Source organism: Phyllobates terribilis, unplaced genomic scaffold (assembly GCF_046119375.1).
Source record: "Phyllobates terribilis strain yellow unplaced genomic scaffold, ASM4611937v1 Scaffold_2__4_contigs__length_985480577, whole genome shotgun sequence".
Classification (NCBI taxonomy): domain Eukaryota; kingdom Metazoa; phylum Chordata; class Amphibia; order Anura; family Dendrobatidae; genus Phyllobates; species Phyllobates terribilis.
The window spans coordinates 40,217,666-40,237,652 of record NW_027362762.1 but is presented as its reverse complement, the minus strand read 5'-3'; the positions used below and the strand labels follow the sequence as shown (position 1 = coordinate 40,237,652).

The window sequence follows — 19,987 nt, the reverse complement described above, 5'->3', positions numbered from 1 at the left end:
AACATAACATTAGTCAGACTATTTAGTTTTTGCATTATCCAGCACACCTGAGCTTGATGAGTCTTGGTGGCCTTTGTTCTCCAGTTTAGACTGTCCACCTTTGGGCGGCCCATTTCTCGTGTCATTATAAGTATTATCTTTATTATAGCTTTTGTTTGATAGTTGTGCGAATTCCACACTCAACGTATCATCACGGAAAATCATATATTTATTGGAGAAGACTTTTTTAATAAGATATTTACAGTAAACATCATTGACATTTAACATGTTACATGTCATTGTACAGGAGGAGGAGGTGAGCTGTGACATCACCTATTGTGATTGATCTATTCTGTGTTATCTACTGTATATAGAGGTGTTACCTGTCAATGTAATCCTGTCCTGCTAAAAACTCTTCTTAAAAGTTCAGGAAAATAGACTCTAAATGCACCCTCAGTGGTCAGTGTAAAAATTGCAAGATTTTTAATTTTGTTTGGAATAAAAATTTTAATATGGAAAAAAAAAAATACATTGAACACAAAAACCTGATTTAAACAATAGGGCACTTTCTGATGACAAACCTCCTTGAAAGTTTTACACATAGGAGTTTCTTGATGCATTTACTAAGCATTTGGTCCCTCAAACCATAAATGAGGGGGCTGAGGAACCGCGGGAGGCACATGAAGATGAGAAAGTTGGTAGTCGGAAGCGCTAAGAAAACATTTCTAAACTTCGCCTCAAACAAGGAGGATGTTAAAGAAAACAAGCACAAGAGAAACTGCACGGCGTGGAGCAGCACGGTGTTTCCAGCCTTCTGGGCAGAGCCATGACGGGAGCTCATATTCTTTGCAATGCACATAACTCGGATGTAAGTTGCGGTGATTATGAGTCCCGCCGAAATTAGGTTGATGATGAGAACACTGGAATTCAGGAGGCTTTGGGCGACGCTCACTATTATGTGTTCCCGTTTGCATATGATGCTTAGGGAGAAGAATTTCTTGTCTACCGAAGTGTACAGCATGATGAAGTCAATTATATTGGGCATCAAACACACAAACCACATGGTAGCAATGGCGTAATTAGATCTTCTTGAAGTGCAAAGAGTCACGTGTCTCAGCGGGAAACATATAGCGGTGTAGCGCTCCAGAGCCATGGCCGCCAGGTTGTAGGGGGTTATCCTAAAAGTGACTGAGGCCAACGAGACAATAACAAAACAAACAGGAACAGGAAGGTATAAAAGATTTAAAGTGGCCAGCAGAAGGAAAAGCCCATCTGCCAGGTACAAGGTGTCATTTATCAGCATATGGGCAAAAAGGATGTAGCGGGCATGCTCTCGGATGTGAGGAGCGGTACGGTAGACGTGCAGGATGAGAGAGATGAAGAAGAGGAAGAGGCAGAAACAAACGGAGACCGTAACTTGAAGAAAAACCTGTACCGAGTCCATCAGCTTAACATCGGAACTTGGCCCATGGGTCATGTTACTGTATGTGGCGAAGCTCATTATGGCTGTAAAATGATTGCTCTTCTTACCAGTAAAAAGAACGCTACAATAATAAAGAACAGGGACAATAAAAGATAAAAAAAATATTCTTAATACAACACTATTATACTATCTACATAGAACATTACAACCAACAACATGGCCACAATACAATGCTCAGAGTTGGATCTAGGTTTTCCTGCTCTTGGAGTTGAGTTTGGAGACCCCATTACCCTCCCTCAAGTAGTCCTCATGTGACCTCTCATATGCGATTCGTATACTCCCAGTCACATGCCGACAAGCTGCTCTTCCTAATTCTCTCAATGTTCATTGAAATACTGCAGTCCGTGCTTAGAGAAAAGAGAAGCAGGAATAGAAGCTAGTCGGCACATGATCGTAATAATGAAAATTGCATATGACTGGTCAGGTGATGATTGCTGGAACTAGCAAGCAGAACAGAATCCTGACAGTGAGTATATTACACACAGTTAGGATTGGGCATGCTACTGTGCCTAGTGTTATAATTAAAGGGAATGTCCAGGTTTGTGATAAAAGTTTGCAGTCACTCTATGTTACTACAAACTTCCGATTCCTCACATCTCGTGAACTGCACACTGTCTGCATTCTCCGATGCTGGCGGAGGGAGCAGGTGATCATGTGACCGCAAGTATGCAATTTGCATTTTTACGGCTACAGTCTGACTAGACGTGCTGAACCTCACTTAACACAAGTGACTTGAGCGAGGTAGTGACCAAATATAAGCAAAATTTCATCACAAACCTGGACAACCCCTTTGATGTTCCTAACATAAAAACAAATATAGTAACAGTTAACTTCTCAGACAACACAATAGTTTATTAACATAGCCATGTATCATATAATCTTACAAGTTATGCATTTTTACTTGTGTACAGGATCAGAACCAATAACAGCACAGAAATCTGTTACCGAAACCAGCATAATTTCAGGAATACATCACCAGAACCACCAACAGTACAGAAGTACATCACAATATCACCCAACAGTTAATAAATACATAACTAGAAACCCCAAAAGTACAGAAATACATCACATGAACCACTATCAGTACAGAAATAAATCACCAGAACCCACATCAGTACAGGAATACATCACCAGAACCCCTAATAGTACAGAAATACATAACTAGAAACCCCAACAGTACTGAAATACATCACTGAATCCCCATCAGTACAGAAATACAGAATCCGGACCCTCATCAGTACAGAAACACATCACTAGAACCACCAATAGGTACAGAAATAAATCACCATAACCCACATCAGTACAGGAATACATCACCAGAACCCCCAACAGTATACATTGCCAGAACCAGTACAAAAATACCGCATCACAACCTCCATTAGTACAGAAACATATCACCAGAACCACCAACAGTATAAAAATAAATCACCATAACCCACATCAGTAGAGGAATACATCACCAAAACCACCATCAGTACAAAAATACAGCATTACATAGCTCTATCAGTACAGAAACACATCACTAGAACTCCTATCAGTAAATTAATGCATCATCAGAACCACCATCAGTACATGAATACACCACACAGCTTAGTACAGTGCTCAATTGGAATGTCAGGTCAGCCCCAAATACAATTGTATCGCATGAACTTACAACTCCCAACATGTCCTTAGCAATGGTAAGGAGATTGTGGGAATTGCAGTTATCAGTCATTATCAGACCATAAAGTAACCATAGTACAGATCACACTTTCACCACCATGTGTCACTGTAGCCACCATGCATTTAGGAAAATTAATTTAGAAAAATACCTTATGTGAGGCACATGAGTTATTGGTGTCGGGGGCTACATGACATTGATTAGATCATGAATTCACAGATGTAATGCTCCATAGTGAAAGATAAGATGCTGCCATCACTTTGGGTCCTCCTTGGTAGATGAGCACTTTTCCAACAGGTAAAACAAAACTCACATCTGTTGCATTTCTGGAGAAAAAAAAACAGGATGACAGTGACTCAGTGGCCAAGTGCCTTCTAATCTCCCCATGGGGAGTTCTGCAGAGACCAGTTGTCCTCGCTCTCCGTCCGGCATCTAGGCTCTAGACGAGCTCGTTTTACTATCAATCGTCTGTAACTGACACTGAATGAAGGGAAGTCAGGCTTCAATGACCGTTGGCTGTCACTCACACTCTGCCTCACAGTGCCTGATCACTACACATGACCCTGATACTATTTCTAATATACACGACCCTACAACTCTCACTACATGAACTAATCACTGGACATGACCATAACACAAGGCAGAATTCTATCTTACCTGGTGTATCGAACACTACAACTCTCATCAGCACTAGACAAGGATGATACCATTCCGTTTTACTCTGTACTTAGAACACTACAACCCCCAACAAGATCTGATTGCTGATCAAAGCCATAATACAATACTATTTAGTGCTATGTTGAGAATACTATAACCCCCAGCATGATCCAACCACTATCATATTCTACGACGATACATTTTATAACCACAGGACATAACTATAAAACGGTTCATTTATACTCTGTTCCTAAAACACTACAACCCCCAACACGATCTAATAGAATGTAATAGAATTAATTGTAATAATTTAATAAATTAATTAATATTGAACTGCAAGTTTAAAGATTGACAAAAAGAACATTTTTCAGACAGATCGAAGCTAAATTACCAGGTGACCCAAATATCCACCAGAAATATCGGCCAGATGTAGGAGCCAGTTGTCCCAGCGAGTCCCGGATCATGTATGCGGCGCTGACACCGACCTGCACTTCCAGTACCTTTTTAAGGTATTTAACCCCTTTATAGCTGACAGAGCGCACGTTCCTTGACTGCGCCGCAGTCAATTAAGTCCCAAGAGAAGCCTGTTCTCCTCTCTGCTCCCGTGTGGATCATTAAAAGATTTCTAGCATTTCGGCTTAATGGAGTTGATGACAAGATAAGGGAATATTACAGTGCGGAAACCATGAGGTTGATTGTACCGTAATGTCTCAAAAAATACTTACTGCTGATCCTATATAAGGCTATGTTCACACATCATGGTTTTTTTTCAGCATTTTTTGATGCGTTTTTTTTTATGCACATTTTCTTTTCCAATAATTTTTATTGATAAATTTTTTATAAAACAGAGAGGGGGGGGGGTGTAATACAAGGAAAGGATAAGGAAGGGGTGATAATATGGTAGGCGGGACTACTGGGAAAAAGGGGGAGGAAAATAAGGGAGGACACAATAAAGCAAACAGATATGACAAAGGGAAGGTGTAATAACAAAAATATAATGATACCTTAGTGCAATAGTAATAATAACTAGCGTTGAGCGAGTATGTTCTGTTCCGAGTGTGCTCGGGCCGAGCTCCGAGTATTTACAGCTGCTCGGTGATGTGGTTGAATTGCTCCCGTGTGACAGCTTTAGGGAATATCTATTTCTTACACATTCCTCACATGTAATAAAGCTGTCAAACAGTTGCAAATCATGCACACGGGAGCGATTCAACCATATCACCGAGCAGCAGTAACTACTCGGAGCTCGGCCCGAGCATACTCGCCGAAAGGGTTAATAGAACATACCCCGCTCAACACTAATAATAACCATTAAGGAACAGTTATAAAGAATCAATATTCACTCAATAAAGGAATACAAATCTTCTTTTACAAGCAAAAGGGTTTTAAGAGTAAGCATTTGACCAAAGTTCCCATTTCTTAGTATGTTTATGAAGACAATTATTTATAATAGCAAATCTAAGTTCAAATTCTCTGTGTGTAGAGATTTTATCGAGAATATCTGAGAATTTGGGAATATCTGTTTTCTTCCAAAAGAAGGCCAATGAGTTTTTGACTACGAGAAAGATATGCATGAGGATACGTCTGCAATGAGGTTCCAGAGTTTCTAAATCAATAGATAATAGGGCCATCTTGTGGGGTCATTTTTAGTGACCCGTTGAGTAATTGGTTGATAAAGGAGGAGATTTCATCCCATAAGATTTTGTTGATTTTCGGGCAGGACCAGAAGATGTGTAAAAGATCGGCTTTAAGACCACAATTTCTCCAGCACATTGGGAGATATTTCAGAAGTAATATGGGATCATCTAGATGGGGTGTAATACCATCTAGTCAAGATTTTATAATAAGATTCTTGGAGAGATGTTAGTAGCTGAGCAGGAGTCATTTATGACGTCTTCCCATTGGTCTAAATCTAGAGAAATTTTTAAGTCATGTTCCCATTTGGCGAAGTATGAGTTTTCAACGAATTCAATGTCGTTGTTGAACCAAGAACATACATTTTTTTGTGCCCCAGAACAAGTTATGATTAATATTGCAAAGGAGTTTAGCTGATTGTTCAGAAATTTTTTGGTTTATTAATTAAGAATTATTTTTTATATAATCTTTTAAAGATCAAAAAATGGAGAAAATCAGAGGAAGGTAGGCTAAATTTGGTTTTTAATTCGGTATATGAACGGATATTATCACCATTGTATGAATCTCTTACTTTCTTAAGTCCAAAGACCATTGAGAGGGGATTAGGGATTTATTAAGAGAAACTTATTAAGAGTTTTAATAATGTCGATTTTTTTTTTTTACTTTCCTTTTGGGTTTTGAGATTTTTTTCCCCAAGCGGAAATAGTAGCTTGGAAAATGGGTTTATTAGAGTTGTTGGAATAATTTTGAAATACTTTTTTATATAACAAGTCGCAAGGAGGGGAGATATTATTTTGGTAAAATTCCAGGTTATACCAGGCAGGAGGGTTATCTGGAATGAACCAAGTAAGAACTTTGTTTGATCAAATTGACCATATAATAAGCTGTAATGTTAGGGAGGCTGGCACCGCCATTTTGTTTTTTCTTGTATAGTATGTTCGTGGGGACTCTAGCTTTTTTTATAATTCCAGATAAAGGAATTAATTTGGTTTTGTAGCCTAATTAGAGAGGAAGAGGGAATCGTAAGAGGCAATGTTCTTAATAAGTATAGCATTTTTGGGAAGGATAATTGATTTAATTATTAATATTTTACCCAACCATGAAAGATCATAACTGCCCAGGGCAAGTAGATCCTTAGCTATGGTAGTACTTAAATTATCAATATTGAGAGAAATCATAGAATTAATATTTTTAACTAAATAGGGGAGTTCTTTTTCTGCCCAGGAAAATGATGAAAGGTTTTTAACTTTATCAATGGATTAGTCACTGAGATTAAAACGTTTTATGCACATTTTCAGCTGCTCTTTACAGTACCAGCAAAGTCTACGAGATTCCAGAAATCTCCTGCGCACACACTGGTTTTTTATTTCATCAGTATTTTGTGCTTTGCGTGGTTTTTTTTTTGCAGAATAGAGTAGGTCACTTCTTTCAGCGTTTTTTTCACGCATTGGAAGCGATGGGTGGTGAAAAAAAAACGCTGAAAAAGCGCATCAAAAACGCAGGTGTGTCAAGTTTTCAGCGTTTTTTTTTTAAGCGTTTTTTGTGCAGAAACCAGAAAGAGATTTTTTTTTTTTTCAGTGAACTTTATGTACATGCATAACAGTGACAAAAGGACAGTGAAAAAAATGCAGAAAAAAAACGCACCAAAAACGCAGCAAAAAAAAAAGCAACAAAAATCCTGAACAACCTCCTGGTAAGATATCAGGTTTTGCTGCAAAAAATAAAAGCTGAAAAAACCATGATGTGTGAACATAGCTTAATAGTCATCTTACAAAATGCCTCTTAGAGATAAAAAAAAGGTAAATGATAACTTAGTATGATCCACTGTAAAAAGTATATACTGTACATATACTATATATATAAACATATATGTATATACATACATATATATATCAGTGGAATACCACTAATAGCGACAGACAATGTGGAATTGTTGGGGGAGCCCGATGCCAGCGCCGACACTGGGTTCTTCACCAACCAGTATCACACTTTCAACTGTATCAGCATCCTGGATTGAAGAGTCCATTATTCTATTTGGAGGGCTATGTGGGAGCCATTTATATTATTTTGTGGGCTCTGTGGGAGCTATTATGCTATTTGGAGGGCTATGTTGGGGCCATTATACTATTTGGAGAGCTATATGGGGCCATTATATTATTTTGGAGGGTTATGTGCGGGGCAATCATACTGTGTGGGGGCCATTATACTGTTAGGAGGGCCGTGTGGGGACCATTACATTATTAGGAGGGTTATGAGGGGGGCCATTATACTATTTGGTGGGTTGTATGTGGGCCAATTATACTGTTTGGAGGGCTATGTGGAGGCCATTATATAGTTTGGAGGGCTTTGTGGGGGCCATATACTGTTTTTGAGAGCTAATGGGGACCATTATACTGTTTGTGGGCCATTATACAGTGTGGATGGTTGTGTGGGGTCCATCACACTATGTGGAGGGCCATTACACTGTTTGAAGGACTAGTGGGGGCCATTATACTAGGTGCAGGCCATTATACAGTAAGGAGGGTTGTGTGGGGTCACTCATACTGTGTAAAGAGTTGTGTTGGGGCCATCATACTATGTGGAGGGTTGTGCTGAGGGGACATACTGTGTGTGGGGGATTGTGAAGGCCATAATACTGTGCTGGGGTCACTTTGTTTGCGTCATGCTGTGTTGAGGTCACTGTGGAGGTATCTTACTTTGTGGGGGTGGTGTACTCTAGGGTCATCATACTGTGCCTGTGGAGGGTATTGTGGAGGAACTCTTTGTGGGGGGTATCATACTGTGTTTGGGGGGGCACTTTAGCTGGCATCAAACTTTGTGGGGGCCATGAAAGGGGTATCTTAGTGAGTGGAAACACTAAGGGACTTCATTAGTATCAAACTTACTTTGTAAGGGCTGCAAAGTTGTGAGATCTGATCTTCTGTGACCCTTCCAAATATTTATTTGGGGGGCAATTAGGACTGCTGCTTGGGAGCTCCATGATTTCTATGTATGTTCTTGTATAAATATACTAGCAGCCCAAGTTCCGAAACAAATACGTTTCGTAAGCTAGAAAAGTGTGCTTTACATAAAATAATAATAATAATAATAATAATAATAATAATAAAAACTAACTCAAATTACCCATGTCTATTCACTTTCAGCCTTATTACACGATAAACAACAAAGTTGTCATAATTAATAAATTAGTAAATGGCATTACGGACAAACAAAAATACAATTTAGAAGCTTGCAGAGACGTTCGCCAATTCAAAAAGTGAATTGCCCAGGGCAGATCGCATGGAAATCTCTTTGTATGCTGCCCCTCTGGCCAACTGAAGTAATTGCAGCTGATATTTTTCTCGGATTCACCTCAACATTAACATCTTTATGTGGTTTAAGAAATATGCAGTACAGACCAAAAGTTTGGACACACCTTCTCATTTAAATTTTTTTCTGTATTTTCTTGACTATGAAAATTGTACATTCACACTGAAGGCATCAAAACTATGAATTAACACATGTGGAATTATATAGTTTATAAAAAAGTGTGAAACAACTGAAAATATGTCTTATAATCTAGGTTCTTCAAAGTAGCCACCTTTTGCTTTGATGACTGCTTTGCATACTCTTGGCATTCTCTTGATGAGCTTCAAGAGGTAGTCACCGGAAATGGTCTTCCAACAAACTTGAAGGAGTTCCCAGAGATGCTTAGCACTTGTTGGCCCTTTTGCCTTCACTCTGTGGTCCAGCTCACCCCAAACCATCTCGATTGGGTTCAGGTCTGGTGACTGTGGAGGCCAGGTCATCTGTCGTAGCACCCCATCACTCTCCTTCTTGGTCAAATAGCCCTTACACAGCCTGGAGTTGTGTTTGGGGTCATTGTCCTGTTGAAATATAAATGAAGGTCCAACTAAACGTAAACCAGATGGAATAGCATGCCGCTGCAAGATGCTGTGGTAGCCATGCTGGTTCAGTATGCCTTCAATTTTGAATAAATCACTAACAGTGTTACCAGCAAAGCCCCCCCACACCATCACATCTCCTCCATGCTTCACGGTGGGAACCAGGCATGTAGAGTCCATCCGTTCACCTTTTCTGCATCGCACAAAGACACGGTGGTTGGAATTTTGACTCATCAGAGCAAAGCACAGATTTCCACTGGTCTAATGTCCATTCCTTGTGTTCTTTGGCCCAAACAAGTCTCTTCTGCTTGTTGCCTGTCCTTAGCAGTGGTTTCCTAGCAGCTATTTTACCATGATGGCCTGCTGCACAAAGTCTCCTCTTAACAGTTGTTGTAGAGATGTGTCTGCTGCTAGAACTCTGTGTGGCATTGACCTGGTCTCTAATCTGAGCTGCTGTTAACCTGCGATTTCTGAGGCTGGTGACTCGGATAAACTTATCCTCAGAAGCAGAGGTGACTCTTGGTCTTCCTTTCCTGGGGCGGTCCTCATGTGAGCCAGTTTCTTTGTAGCGCTTGATGGTTTTTGCAACTGCACTTGGGGACACTTTCAAAGTTTGCCCAATTTTTCTGGCTGACTGACCTTCATTTCTTAAAGTAATGATGGCCACTAGTTTTTCTTTACTTTGCTGCTTTTTTCTTGCCATAATACAAATTCTAACAGTATATTCAGTAGGACTATCAGCTGTGTATCCACCTGACTTCTGTACAACACAACTGATGGTCCCAACCCCATTTATAAGGCAAGAAATCCCACTTATTAAACCTGACAGGGCACACCTGTGAAGTGAAGACCATTTCCGGTGACTACCTCTTGAAGCTCATCAAGAGAATGCCAAGAGTGTGCAAAGCAGTTGTGGCACCCCAGGGGTCTGGTTTCCACAGTAATAGCAGTATTACGTCTGTGAGCAGGTGGGAGGTCTCCTGGGCAGGAATCCTAAGCATGCCACACCTCCTGCCCAGTCCTGGGAGGGGAAGAACTTCCCCTATATAAACTGGGGCTGAAGCAGGGTTAGAGAGAGGAGTTCCAGACAGAGACGGAGTCTGGTCTGGACACGCAGAAACAGGGACAGATAGACCTCAGGAGCTCTGTAGGAGCCAAGGAGAAGCGCCAGGGGCTGGAGCTGTGCAGAGCTTGCCCTGGGAGAAGGTACTAAAACCGGACACAGGAGTCCGAGGCTGTGGGGACTAAGATATACCCAGCAGCAGAATTCATCCGGCAGGGGATTCCAGGTCCTCTGGCCATAAAAGCCCGGAGGCTCAGTCACAACGAAGGGACCAGCACCGCCATCCCAGAGCGGAGGCTAACAGGAGGCCCAAGGTCACCAGCCATACGGGTGAGCACCACACGGTATACCCAGGGACGTGGGCTACTTGTAACCGCCGAAAGCAGGGTAGCCAGGAAGGGTACAGACTAACGGGAAGGCCTGCAACTCCACCTGGCCAGGGGAACTCCGGCTTACTCGCAGACTAACCAGGCCCCAACTACTAGCCAGTACTCCCGGGGGAATTTGCCTTGTACCATCAGTAAAGGCCCTGAACTGTACCCTCGCGTTTCCGTGCTTCCTTGTCGCACCGTTAGTGCTGGGACATCCACACCATCACTCCCAACATCATCCACATCCACTGCCCTGAGGCCATACCTCTCCCGTTGGGGGTTATATCAACATTGCTGCACACCTATACCACCAGCCTCAGCGGTCTGCCCTGCAGCGGCGGTTTCATAACCGCATTCAACGGGTGGCGTAGTCGGACACTAATACCATCATACCAATAACCGCCACTAAGTTTGACCACCCTGGGCGCGGACCGGGTCACCGCCACACGAAGACTACTACCCCCATCAGATCCGGCTCCGGGTATCCCCCGCGCGCACGCGCGCCGCACTACAGCACTGGCCCAGGGGGTGAGTCAATTTTGGCGTAGTCGGCAGGATTACGTGCCCGCAACCACCGGGTACTGCGTGCCTGAAAAAAGAGACTTTTATACTTACCTGTGGTGAAGTTTCCCGCCGTCCGGAGTCGTTTCCCGCCATCTGGAGCCGATTCCCGCCATCCGACGCCATCTTCTGCCTTCTTCCCGCCATCCGTGGAGTTTTCCCGCCATTGGACGCCATCTTGAGGGCGCCGCGCGGGAAGAAGAGGGGCGTGGACTCCGAAAGCCCGCGAGAACTGAAGCCCCGCCTCACGTCCGGACGTTGCGTAAGGTCCTGGAAGGAGCCCAGCAGACGCCGACGTCACAGGAGCGCGACGGAAGGTCCTCAACCCTGACGATCCACTGCGGAGCCGCGGCCTACGGAAGAGGATCATCGCAAGGTAGGCCACGGTCCACTAGGGGGGAGGAGGATGTCGGATACGGAGGAGAGCTTCACCGCCACAGCCGCCGCCAGCGCCACCGCTGCTGCGGTCATGCCTTTCACCATGCCCTATATCCCGGGGGCAGCCTGGCTACCCCGGTACTCAGGGGAGTCCCATACCCTAAATGACTTCAGAGAAAGGCTGGATAGCCTCTTCCAGGTGTATCCCCTCACGGAGGCGCAAAAAGTGAGCATCCTGGTGGCCCAATTAATCGGGGCAGCCCAAAGGGAGGTAAAGTCCTGGCCACCTGGGAGGAAGAGGACTGTCAGAGACATACTAACCCGGCTGAAAGACACATTTGACACCCGCACCTCAGCCGAAATAAAACTAAGATTTTATGGGTGCAAACAACGGGCACATGAGAGTATAAGAGACTATGCTCTAAACCTACAAGAGGCCCTGAGAGCCATTAAGCAGGCAGACCCTGACAGCGTGGGAAATGAAGATAAGCTGTTGACTGAACAATTCATTGAGGGTCTACTGTGCAATGCCCACCGAACCCAGTTGCAGGCAATGGCCTTACAGGACCCTGACCTGGACTTTGCACAGTTCAAGGACAGAGCCATCCGGGTGCTCCGAGAACCGGCACCAGGTGGCGCTGTGACCCACAGGCGCCCTGCTATCACTTATCACCAGGAGACGGCGCCCTTGTCTGCAGGGCCTGTGGGAGCTGATGCGCAGGCTTTAAACAGTGACCCGGCTACAGACCTGCACCATCAGGTCCAAGAGCTAACTAAAAGCGTTGCCGCGCTAACCCGAACTGTGCAGTCTTTACAGGTTTCTACTGCAGGGAAGATCGAGCTGGCATCCGGACCGGAGGACATCCCGTGGCGCCGACCAAGGAGGACCCCACCGGCCAGAGGAAGACCCAGCGATCGATACAGCGAGGACGGACAACCTATTTGCCGCCGCTGCAATCAACCCGGACATGTGGCAAGGTACTGTCATTTAAACGAGCACAACCTGGGGTAGAGGGCCAACCCCCAGGCATAAGACCATCAGGCCCATCAAACTGGCGTGATAAATACGTAGGGGGACGTCCAATCTTGCCTGTGGTACTGGATGGCATTCCTATGAGTGCCCTACTAGACACTGGGTCACAGGTCACCACCATCCCGTACGTGCTCTTCAAGCAGTACTGGAATGATTCGGACATAACCCGCTACCCAGACGACGACCTGAGTATCATCGCCAGCAATGGTCAGCCCGTGCCGCAGGTGGGATTCAAGGAGGTGACCATTAAAATCGGTAAAGTCGAACTGGCGGCACAAGGACTGATTATAGTGGACATAGACCGTCATGAGAGTCACCCTAGAATCACCCTGGGAACCAATGTAATTGAAAATTGTCTTGCAGAGGTGATTCTCATTTTACAGCAGGTTGCCAAGAACGCCAGTTCCGGCCAGCAGCGTGTGCTCCAAAAAGAGATCCGGGCACTGATGAAGCGGCAACAGGTGGAACTATCTGGTGGTGAGATAGGTAGCGTGAGAATGTGTGACCCGTTCCCTATTGCCATGCCCCCAAAAAGTGAGATGATGATTTGGTGCCGGGCAGCTATTGGTCTAAGAGGTAGAGACTACCAAGCAATGGTAGAACCCGTCTACTCAGACAGTAGGCCCACCATTTTGACAGCACGGGGGGTGGTCGATGTACGCCATGGGAGGGTGCCCGTTCGCATCATAAATATCGGTGAGAGAGAAGTACACCTGCCCCGGTATGCCACGCTAGCTAAATTGTTCACCATAAACCAGAATTCTGTACAGGCCGTGGAACCCTTGCCTCCATCTCAACCAGAGGAAGGTAACGGCTCTAAGAAACCAGTGGGGGACTGGTGTCAGCAACTACATCTGGGTACCGACTCCACTCCCTCACACCAGAAACAAGGAGTCTATCGGGTGGTTCAAGAGTACGAGAGAGTGTTTAGTAAACACCCGTTAGACTTCGGGCGAGTAAAGGGGGTAGAACACCACATCCCCACGGGAGACCATCCTCCCATAAAGGAGAGATACCGACCCGTACCCCCTGCACACTACCAACACGCCAAGGGGATGCTTAGAGACATGAAGGAGGCTGGGGTAATCAGAGACAGCTGTAGCCCCTGGGCAGCTCCACTAGTCTTAGTGAAAAAGAAGGACAACACTATGAGAATGTGTGTAGACTACAGGAAGGTCAACCGTATCACACACAAAGATGCGTACCCGTTACCAAGGATAGAAGAGTCCTTAGCTGCATTAAAATCTGCTAACTTCTTCTCTACTTTGGATCTCACTAGCGGGTACTGGCAGGTTCCTGTAGCAGAGGCAGACCGGGAGAAGACCGCATTCACCACCCCGATGGGTCTCAGCGAATTTAACTGCATGCCGTTCGGGCTCTGCAACGCACCAGGAACCTTCCAACGGTTGATGGAATGCTGTCTGGGACACCGGAACTTCGAGACGGTCCTGTTATACCTGGACGATGTCATCGTCTATTCCAAGACCTACGAGGACCACCTGAAACACCTGGCAGAAGTGTTCGAAGCTCTGGCAAACTACGGCCTAAAGGTGAAACCCTCCAAGTGTCATCTCCTGAAACCAAAGGTGCAATACCTGGGACACGTGGTGAGTGCTGACGGAGTGGCTCCTGACCCTGATAAGATCACCGTGATTAAGGACTGGCCAAGACCCTCCAGCATAAAGGAAGTGCGGCAGTTCCTCGGGTTGGTAGGCTACTACCGAAGATTCATTCCCGGTTTCACCAAAATGGCAGCCCCTATGCAGGACCTCCTGATAGGTCAATCTCGAAAAGCCAAAAACCAGAAGCCGCCCTTCAGGTGGGAAAAGCTGGAAGAGGAGTCTTTTTGCCAGCTGAAGATGGCCCTCCAGGGGGATGAAATCCTGGCATATCCAGACTACAGCCAGCCCTTTATCCTCCACACGGACGCAAGTAACATCGGGCTAGGAGCCGTGCTGTCCCAGATCCAGCAAGGAAAAGAACGGGTAATCGCTTACGCTAGCCGAAAGCTACGACCCACCGAGAGGAACCCTGAGAATTATAGCTCATTCAAGCTGGAGTTCCTGGCAGTAGTGTGGGTAGTGACCGAACGTTTCAAGCATTACCTTGCCTCCTCCAAATTCATCGTGTACACGGATAACAACCCGTTGACACACCTGGACACTGCAAGGCTCGGTGCTCTGGAACAGAGATGGATGGCTCGCCTGTCCAACTTTGAATTCACCATCAAATACCGGGCAGGACGCTCAAATGCCAACGCGGATGCCCTGTCTAGAATGCTGAACTTACCGGACGTAGGGGAAGATCCAGAAGATCTGGAAGAAGTTGAGCTCCCTGCGTTCCACCGTCATGGGATTACCCTGTATTCCAGCCGTGTGAAGGACAGGCGCTCCGCGACGTTCAATCCCTTGCCCCACTACAACTGGGCGGAGACGCAAGACAGTGATCCTGCAGTCCGCCTGGTGAAGGAAATGCTGACCCAAGCCGATGCCAGTCTGGACCCAGACGCCCCAGAGGAGACTAAGCAACTGTGGAAGGAGAAAAGTAGGCTGTTCCTCTACAGGGAGAAGTTGTGCCGGAGAATGGTTAACTCTCGAACGCATGAGTTGACCTGGCAGGTAGTGGTCCCCAGACGAGACGCGGCTATGATTCTGGAGGCGTACCACAACGGAGCAGGACATTTCGGGTGGAAGAAGCTGGAGTTCTTATTGCGTGAACGGTTCTACTGGGTAGGCATGAGAGGAGCCATCGAGAGGTGGTGCAAAGACTGTGGACCGTGCCACCTAAGAAGGAAGGACCGTGCCAGCCAGAAGACTCCCTTGCAGCCCATCATCACCCGACAGCCACTGGAACTGGTAGCCCTGGACCATGTGAAACTGGCTCCAAGCAGATCTGGGTATGTCTACGCACTCACAATCGTAGATCATTACTCCCGGTTCCTGGTGGTGGTCCCGGTCAAGGACTTAACGGCTCAAACAGCAGCTAGAGCCTTCCAGCAGCACTTCTGCCGTCCACACGGGTACCCGGACCAAGTGCTGACAGACCAAGGACCAGCCTTCGAAGCGGAAGTCTTCCAGGAGTTCTGCAACCTGTATGGCTGCACGAAGATAAGAACAACGCCCTATCACCCACAAACTAATGGACTCTGCGAGAAGATGAACCAGGTGGTGATAGACCTCCTGAAAACATTGCCCCTGGAAGAACGCAGTATGTGGCCTGAGAAGCTGCCTGATCTGGTGGACCTATACAACCACATCCCTGTAGGTTCTACCAACTGTACCCCGGCTTACCTAATGAGAGCGAGACCTGGTAAGCTGCCTATCGACCTGGATATGGGAGTCCTGACGCCCGAGGTCACCTCGCCAGAGGCAGATTGGGATACAGGGCGGCGGCAGCAGTATCGGAAAGTGCAGGAGAGCGTGGAGCGAAGTCTGTCTCAAGCTAGAGAAAGGCAAGAGAGGGCTTATAATCAGTATGCTCCCGCTGTTCCCCTGGTACCTGGAGAGCAGGTCTTGAAGAGGAAAAGACGGCTCCACAAGTTGGACGACCAGTGGGAGGAGGACCCGTACACCGTACTGCCATCAAGCCATGAGAGCCCAAAGATTTGCGTGATCAGTAAGGATGGAGGAGAAACCACAGCCGTTGTCTCCAGAGACCACTTGAAGAAGTGTCCCGAGCAGCTGCAAAGCCCTGAAGAAGAAGATCAAGAAAACCCTCGACCCGCAGAGGAAAGGGAAGAAATGATCAGGACTGTACTCTGAGACTTCCCCCGGTCTTGGACACAAGTAAACGGTGCTGTCATGGTACCCGTCCTCACCTTTCTCCAGCCAGTCCCGCAAGTGCCTACAGAAGAACCAGTAGAGCTGGAAGAGCAGCCGGCCCAAGAGGTAGAAGAGTCCACACCAGCAGTACAGGAGGATCAACCCTCTGCTAGTAGTGAGCCTGCCGTGCCCCTAGTGAGCCAAAGAGTGCGCAGAAAGCTGCCCAGCCTGCCCATAACACCTCCTACACCCTGTAGTGCAGGACCAGTTAGTGAGCTCCGTAGGTCCACTAGGGTTACCAGAGGCCAGATGCCCGTACGTTGGAGAATCTGAGTTGGCTAGTTGCTTTAACTATTTTATGTTTACCTGTTTTGTTGTAGCCGTTGCTAATTATGTTTTTCAGTTACAGGTTTCTTTATATGGACTGACAGGTTAAGGACAGTGAGCAACGGAACTCTGTTGTAAATATGTTTGGAGCGTAACCCAGGAATGGACTACAGACTGTTAAAGACTCGGGGCAGGACAGACCCCTACCTGGTTACGGCTCCCTGTTCTTTGGTGAAATGGACACCCTTATTGCTTCCCGGTTACGGACACGCCGTGACCATCTCATGTATTTAATTGTTATTGTTTATACCCTGTTATGTTTAGTCCGGGAGTACTAAATTTCACTAGGGGGGAATGTGGCACCCCAGGGGTCTGGTTTCCACAGTAATAGCAGTATTACGTCTGTGAGCAGGTGGGAGGTCTCCTGGGCAGGAATCCTAAGCATGCCACACCTCCTGCCCAGTCCTGGGAGGGGAAGAACTTCCCCTATATAAACTGGGGCTGAAGCAGGGTTAGAGAGAGGAGTTCCAGACAGAGACGGAGTCTGGTCTGGACACGCAGAAACAGGGACAGATAGACCTCAGGAGCTCTGTAGGAGCCAAGGAGAAGCGCCAGGGGCTGGAGCTGTGCAGAGCTCGCCCTGGGAGAAGGTACTAAAACCGGACACAGGAGTCCGAGGCTGTGGGGACTAAGATATACCCAGCAGCAGAATCCATCCGGCAGGGGATTCCAGGTCCTCTGGCCATAAAAGCCCGGAGGCTCAGTCACAACGAAGGGACCAGCACCGCCATCCCAGAGCGGAGGCTAACAGGAGGCCCCAGGTCACCAGCCATACGGGTGAGCACCACACGGTATACCCAGGGACGTGGGCTACTTGTAACCGCCGAAAGCAGGGTAGCCAGGAAGGGTACAGACTAACGGGAAGGCCTACAACTCCACCTGGCCAGGGGAACTCCGGCTTACTTGCAGACTAACCAGGCCCCAACTACTAGCCAGTACTCCCGGGGGAATTTGCCTTGTACCATCAGTAAAGGCCCTGAACTGTACCCTCGCGTTTCCGTGCTTCCTTGTCGCACCATTAGTGCTGGGACATCCACACCATCACTCCCAACATCATCCACATCCGCTGCCCTGAGGCCATACCTCTCCCGTTGGGGGTTATATCAACATTGCTGCACACCTATACCACCGGCCTCAGCGGTCTGCCCTGCAGCGGCGGTTTCATAACCGCATTCAACGGGTGGCGTAGTCGGACACTAATACCATCATACCAATAACCGCCACTAAGTTTGACCACCCTGGGCGTGGACCGGGTCACCGCCACACGAAGACTACTACCCCCATCGGATCCGGCTCCGGGTATCCCCCGCGCGCACGCGCGCCGCACTACAGCACTGGCCCAGGGGGTGAGTCACAGTCATCAAAGCAAAAGGTGGCTACTTTGAAGAACCTAGAAAATAAGACATATCTTCAGTTGTTTCACACTTTTTTGTTAAGTATATAATTCCACATGTGTTAATTCATAGTTTTGATGCCATCAGTGTGAATGTACAATTTTCATAGTCAGGAAAATACATAAAAATCTTTAAATGAGAAGGTGTGTCCAAACTTTTGGTCTGTACTGTATATATATCTAGGTTTATTACTAGGGAAGATCAAATTAACTTCAAAAAATTTGACTTAGGCTGTATCAATTTCATGAATCAAAAATGCTCCTAATCGTCAAATTACCCTGAGAAGAAGTATGCACCCATGACCCAATGCCTTTCAAGCTTTTTAGGCTATGTACACATGGAGCTGTTGTGCAGCGTTTCCAGAACAGAACCTGGCTATGTGCACACAATGTTTTTCAAGCAGAAGATTATTCTGGAAACTCTGGAGTCTTTTTCCTGAATCTTTTTTTATGGTGTTTTTTTGTTCATTTCATGAGCGTTTTCCTGAGGGTTTTTCAGCAGGCATTATTTTTGAGGGGTTTACAATTGTTTTTATGAAATCATTTTTCACAGCTGTTTTCCGGTTGTTTCTTTTAAATTCCATTGAATAATAAAGAAACCGCTAGCATATTTTTTAAAAGCAAAAACTATGGCAAAACGCTTTCATCTTTCAGGTTTCTTTTGAGCTTTCCTATTGACTTGTATTTTGAAGCACAGAGGGTTTTGGTGCAGAAAACTCAAAAAGAATGGACCGGTCTCTTCTTATTACCATTTACCATTCTTAGAAACCTCTAGTGATTAAAAGACGTTCAAAAGCCTGAACATATGAACAACAATTCGCTTTTACCTAGCTTTGCTTATGTTTAATTCTTTTAAATGTTTTTTGATAGGCTTTTTATTCAGTTTCCATTGTAGCATCTGTCTGAAAAAGATTTCGTGTGCATATAGCCACTGAGCAGAGACTCCCAAGTTTTTGAGTAGTTTAGATATTTGGAGGAGGATTTGGAGTGTTTCCGCTCAGTGCATTCCACCTGGAATCTGCTTGAAAAAGCTCCACGTAAAATTAGCATAATGCACAGCAATGTCAAAACGACACTGTTGTGCACATTTTCTGTCTTATATCACTTTTTTGACCGTTTCAGAGTTTGGAAACCTTGAAGTGGTTAAAAGAAGTGACATGCTCATTCTTTGGGCAGTTTCCGCTCAGGACACACCCGCTCTTTATACACTGCTCAAAAAAAAAAAAAGGGAACACTAAAATACCGCATCCTAGATATCACTGAATGAAATATTCCAGTTGTAAATCTTTATTCATTACATAGTGAAGCGTTGAGAACAATAAAACATAAACATGATAAATGTAAATCAAAATGAATATCCCATGGAGCCCTGGATTTGGAGTGATGCACAAAATCAAAGTGGAAAATCAAATTACAGGCTGATCCAACTTCAGTGAAAATGCCTCAAGACAAGGAAATGCTGCTCAGTAGTGTGTGTGTCTTCCACGTGCCTATATGACCTCCCTACAACGCCTGAGCATGCTCCTGATGAGGCAGCAGATGTTCTCCTGAGGGATCTCCCTCCTAGACCTGGATTAAAGCATCAGTCAACTCCTGGACAGTTTGTGGTGCAACGTGGCATTGGTGGATGGAACGAGACATGATGTGTCAGATGTTCTCGAGTGGATTCAGGTCTGGGGAACGGGCGGGCCTGTCCATAGCATCAATGCCTTCATCATGCAGGAACTGCTGACACACTTCAG

The 19,987-nt window shown here is 45.8% G+C and overlaps 1 protein-coding gene across 1 annotated transcript; it reads right to left on the bottom strand.

Annotated features, from left to right (window-relative positions):
* Positions 1-529: 529 nt before the first annotated feature.
* Positions 530-1,480, bottom strand: LOC141244149 (odorant receptor 131-2-like). The gene has a single exon (XM_073668991.1). The coding sequence runs from the start codon at positions 1,478-1,480 to the stop codon at positions 530-532; it is 951 nt and encodes a 316-aa protein (XP_073525092.1).
* Positions 1,481-19,987: the final 18,507 nt, after the last annotated feature.

What these genes read in the sequence shown, in the direction of transcription:
- LOC141244149 (XM_073668991.1), bottom strand. Translation starts at nt 1,480, where the DNA reads ATGAGCTTCGCCACATACAGTAACATGACCCATGGGCCAAGTTCCGAT.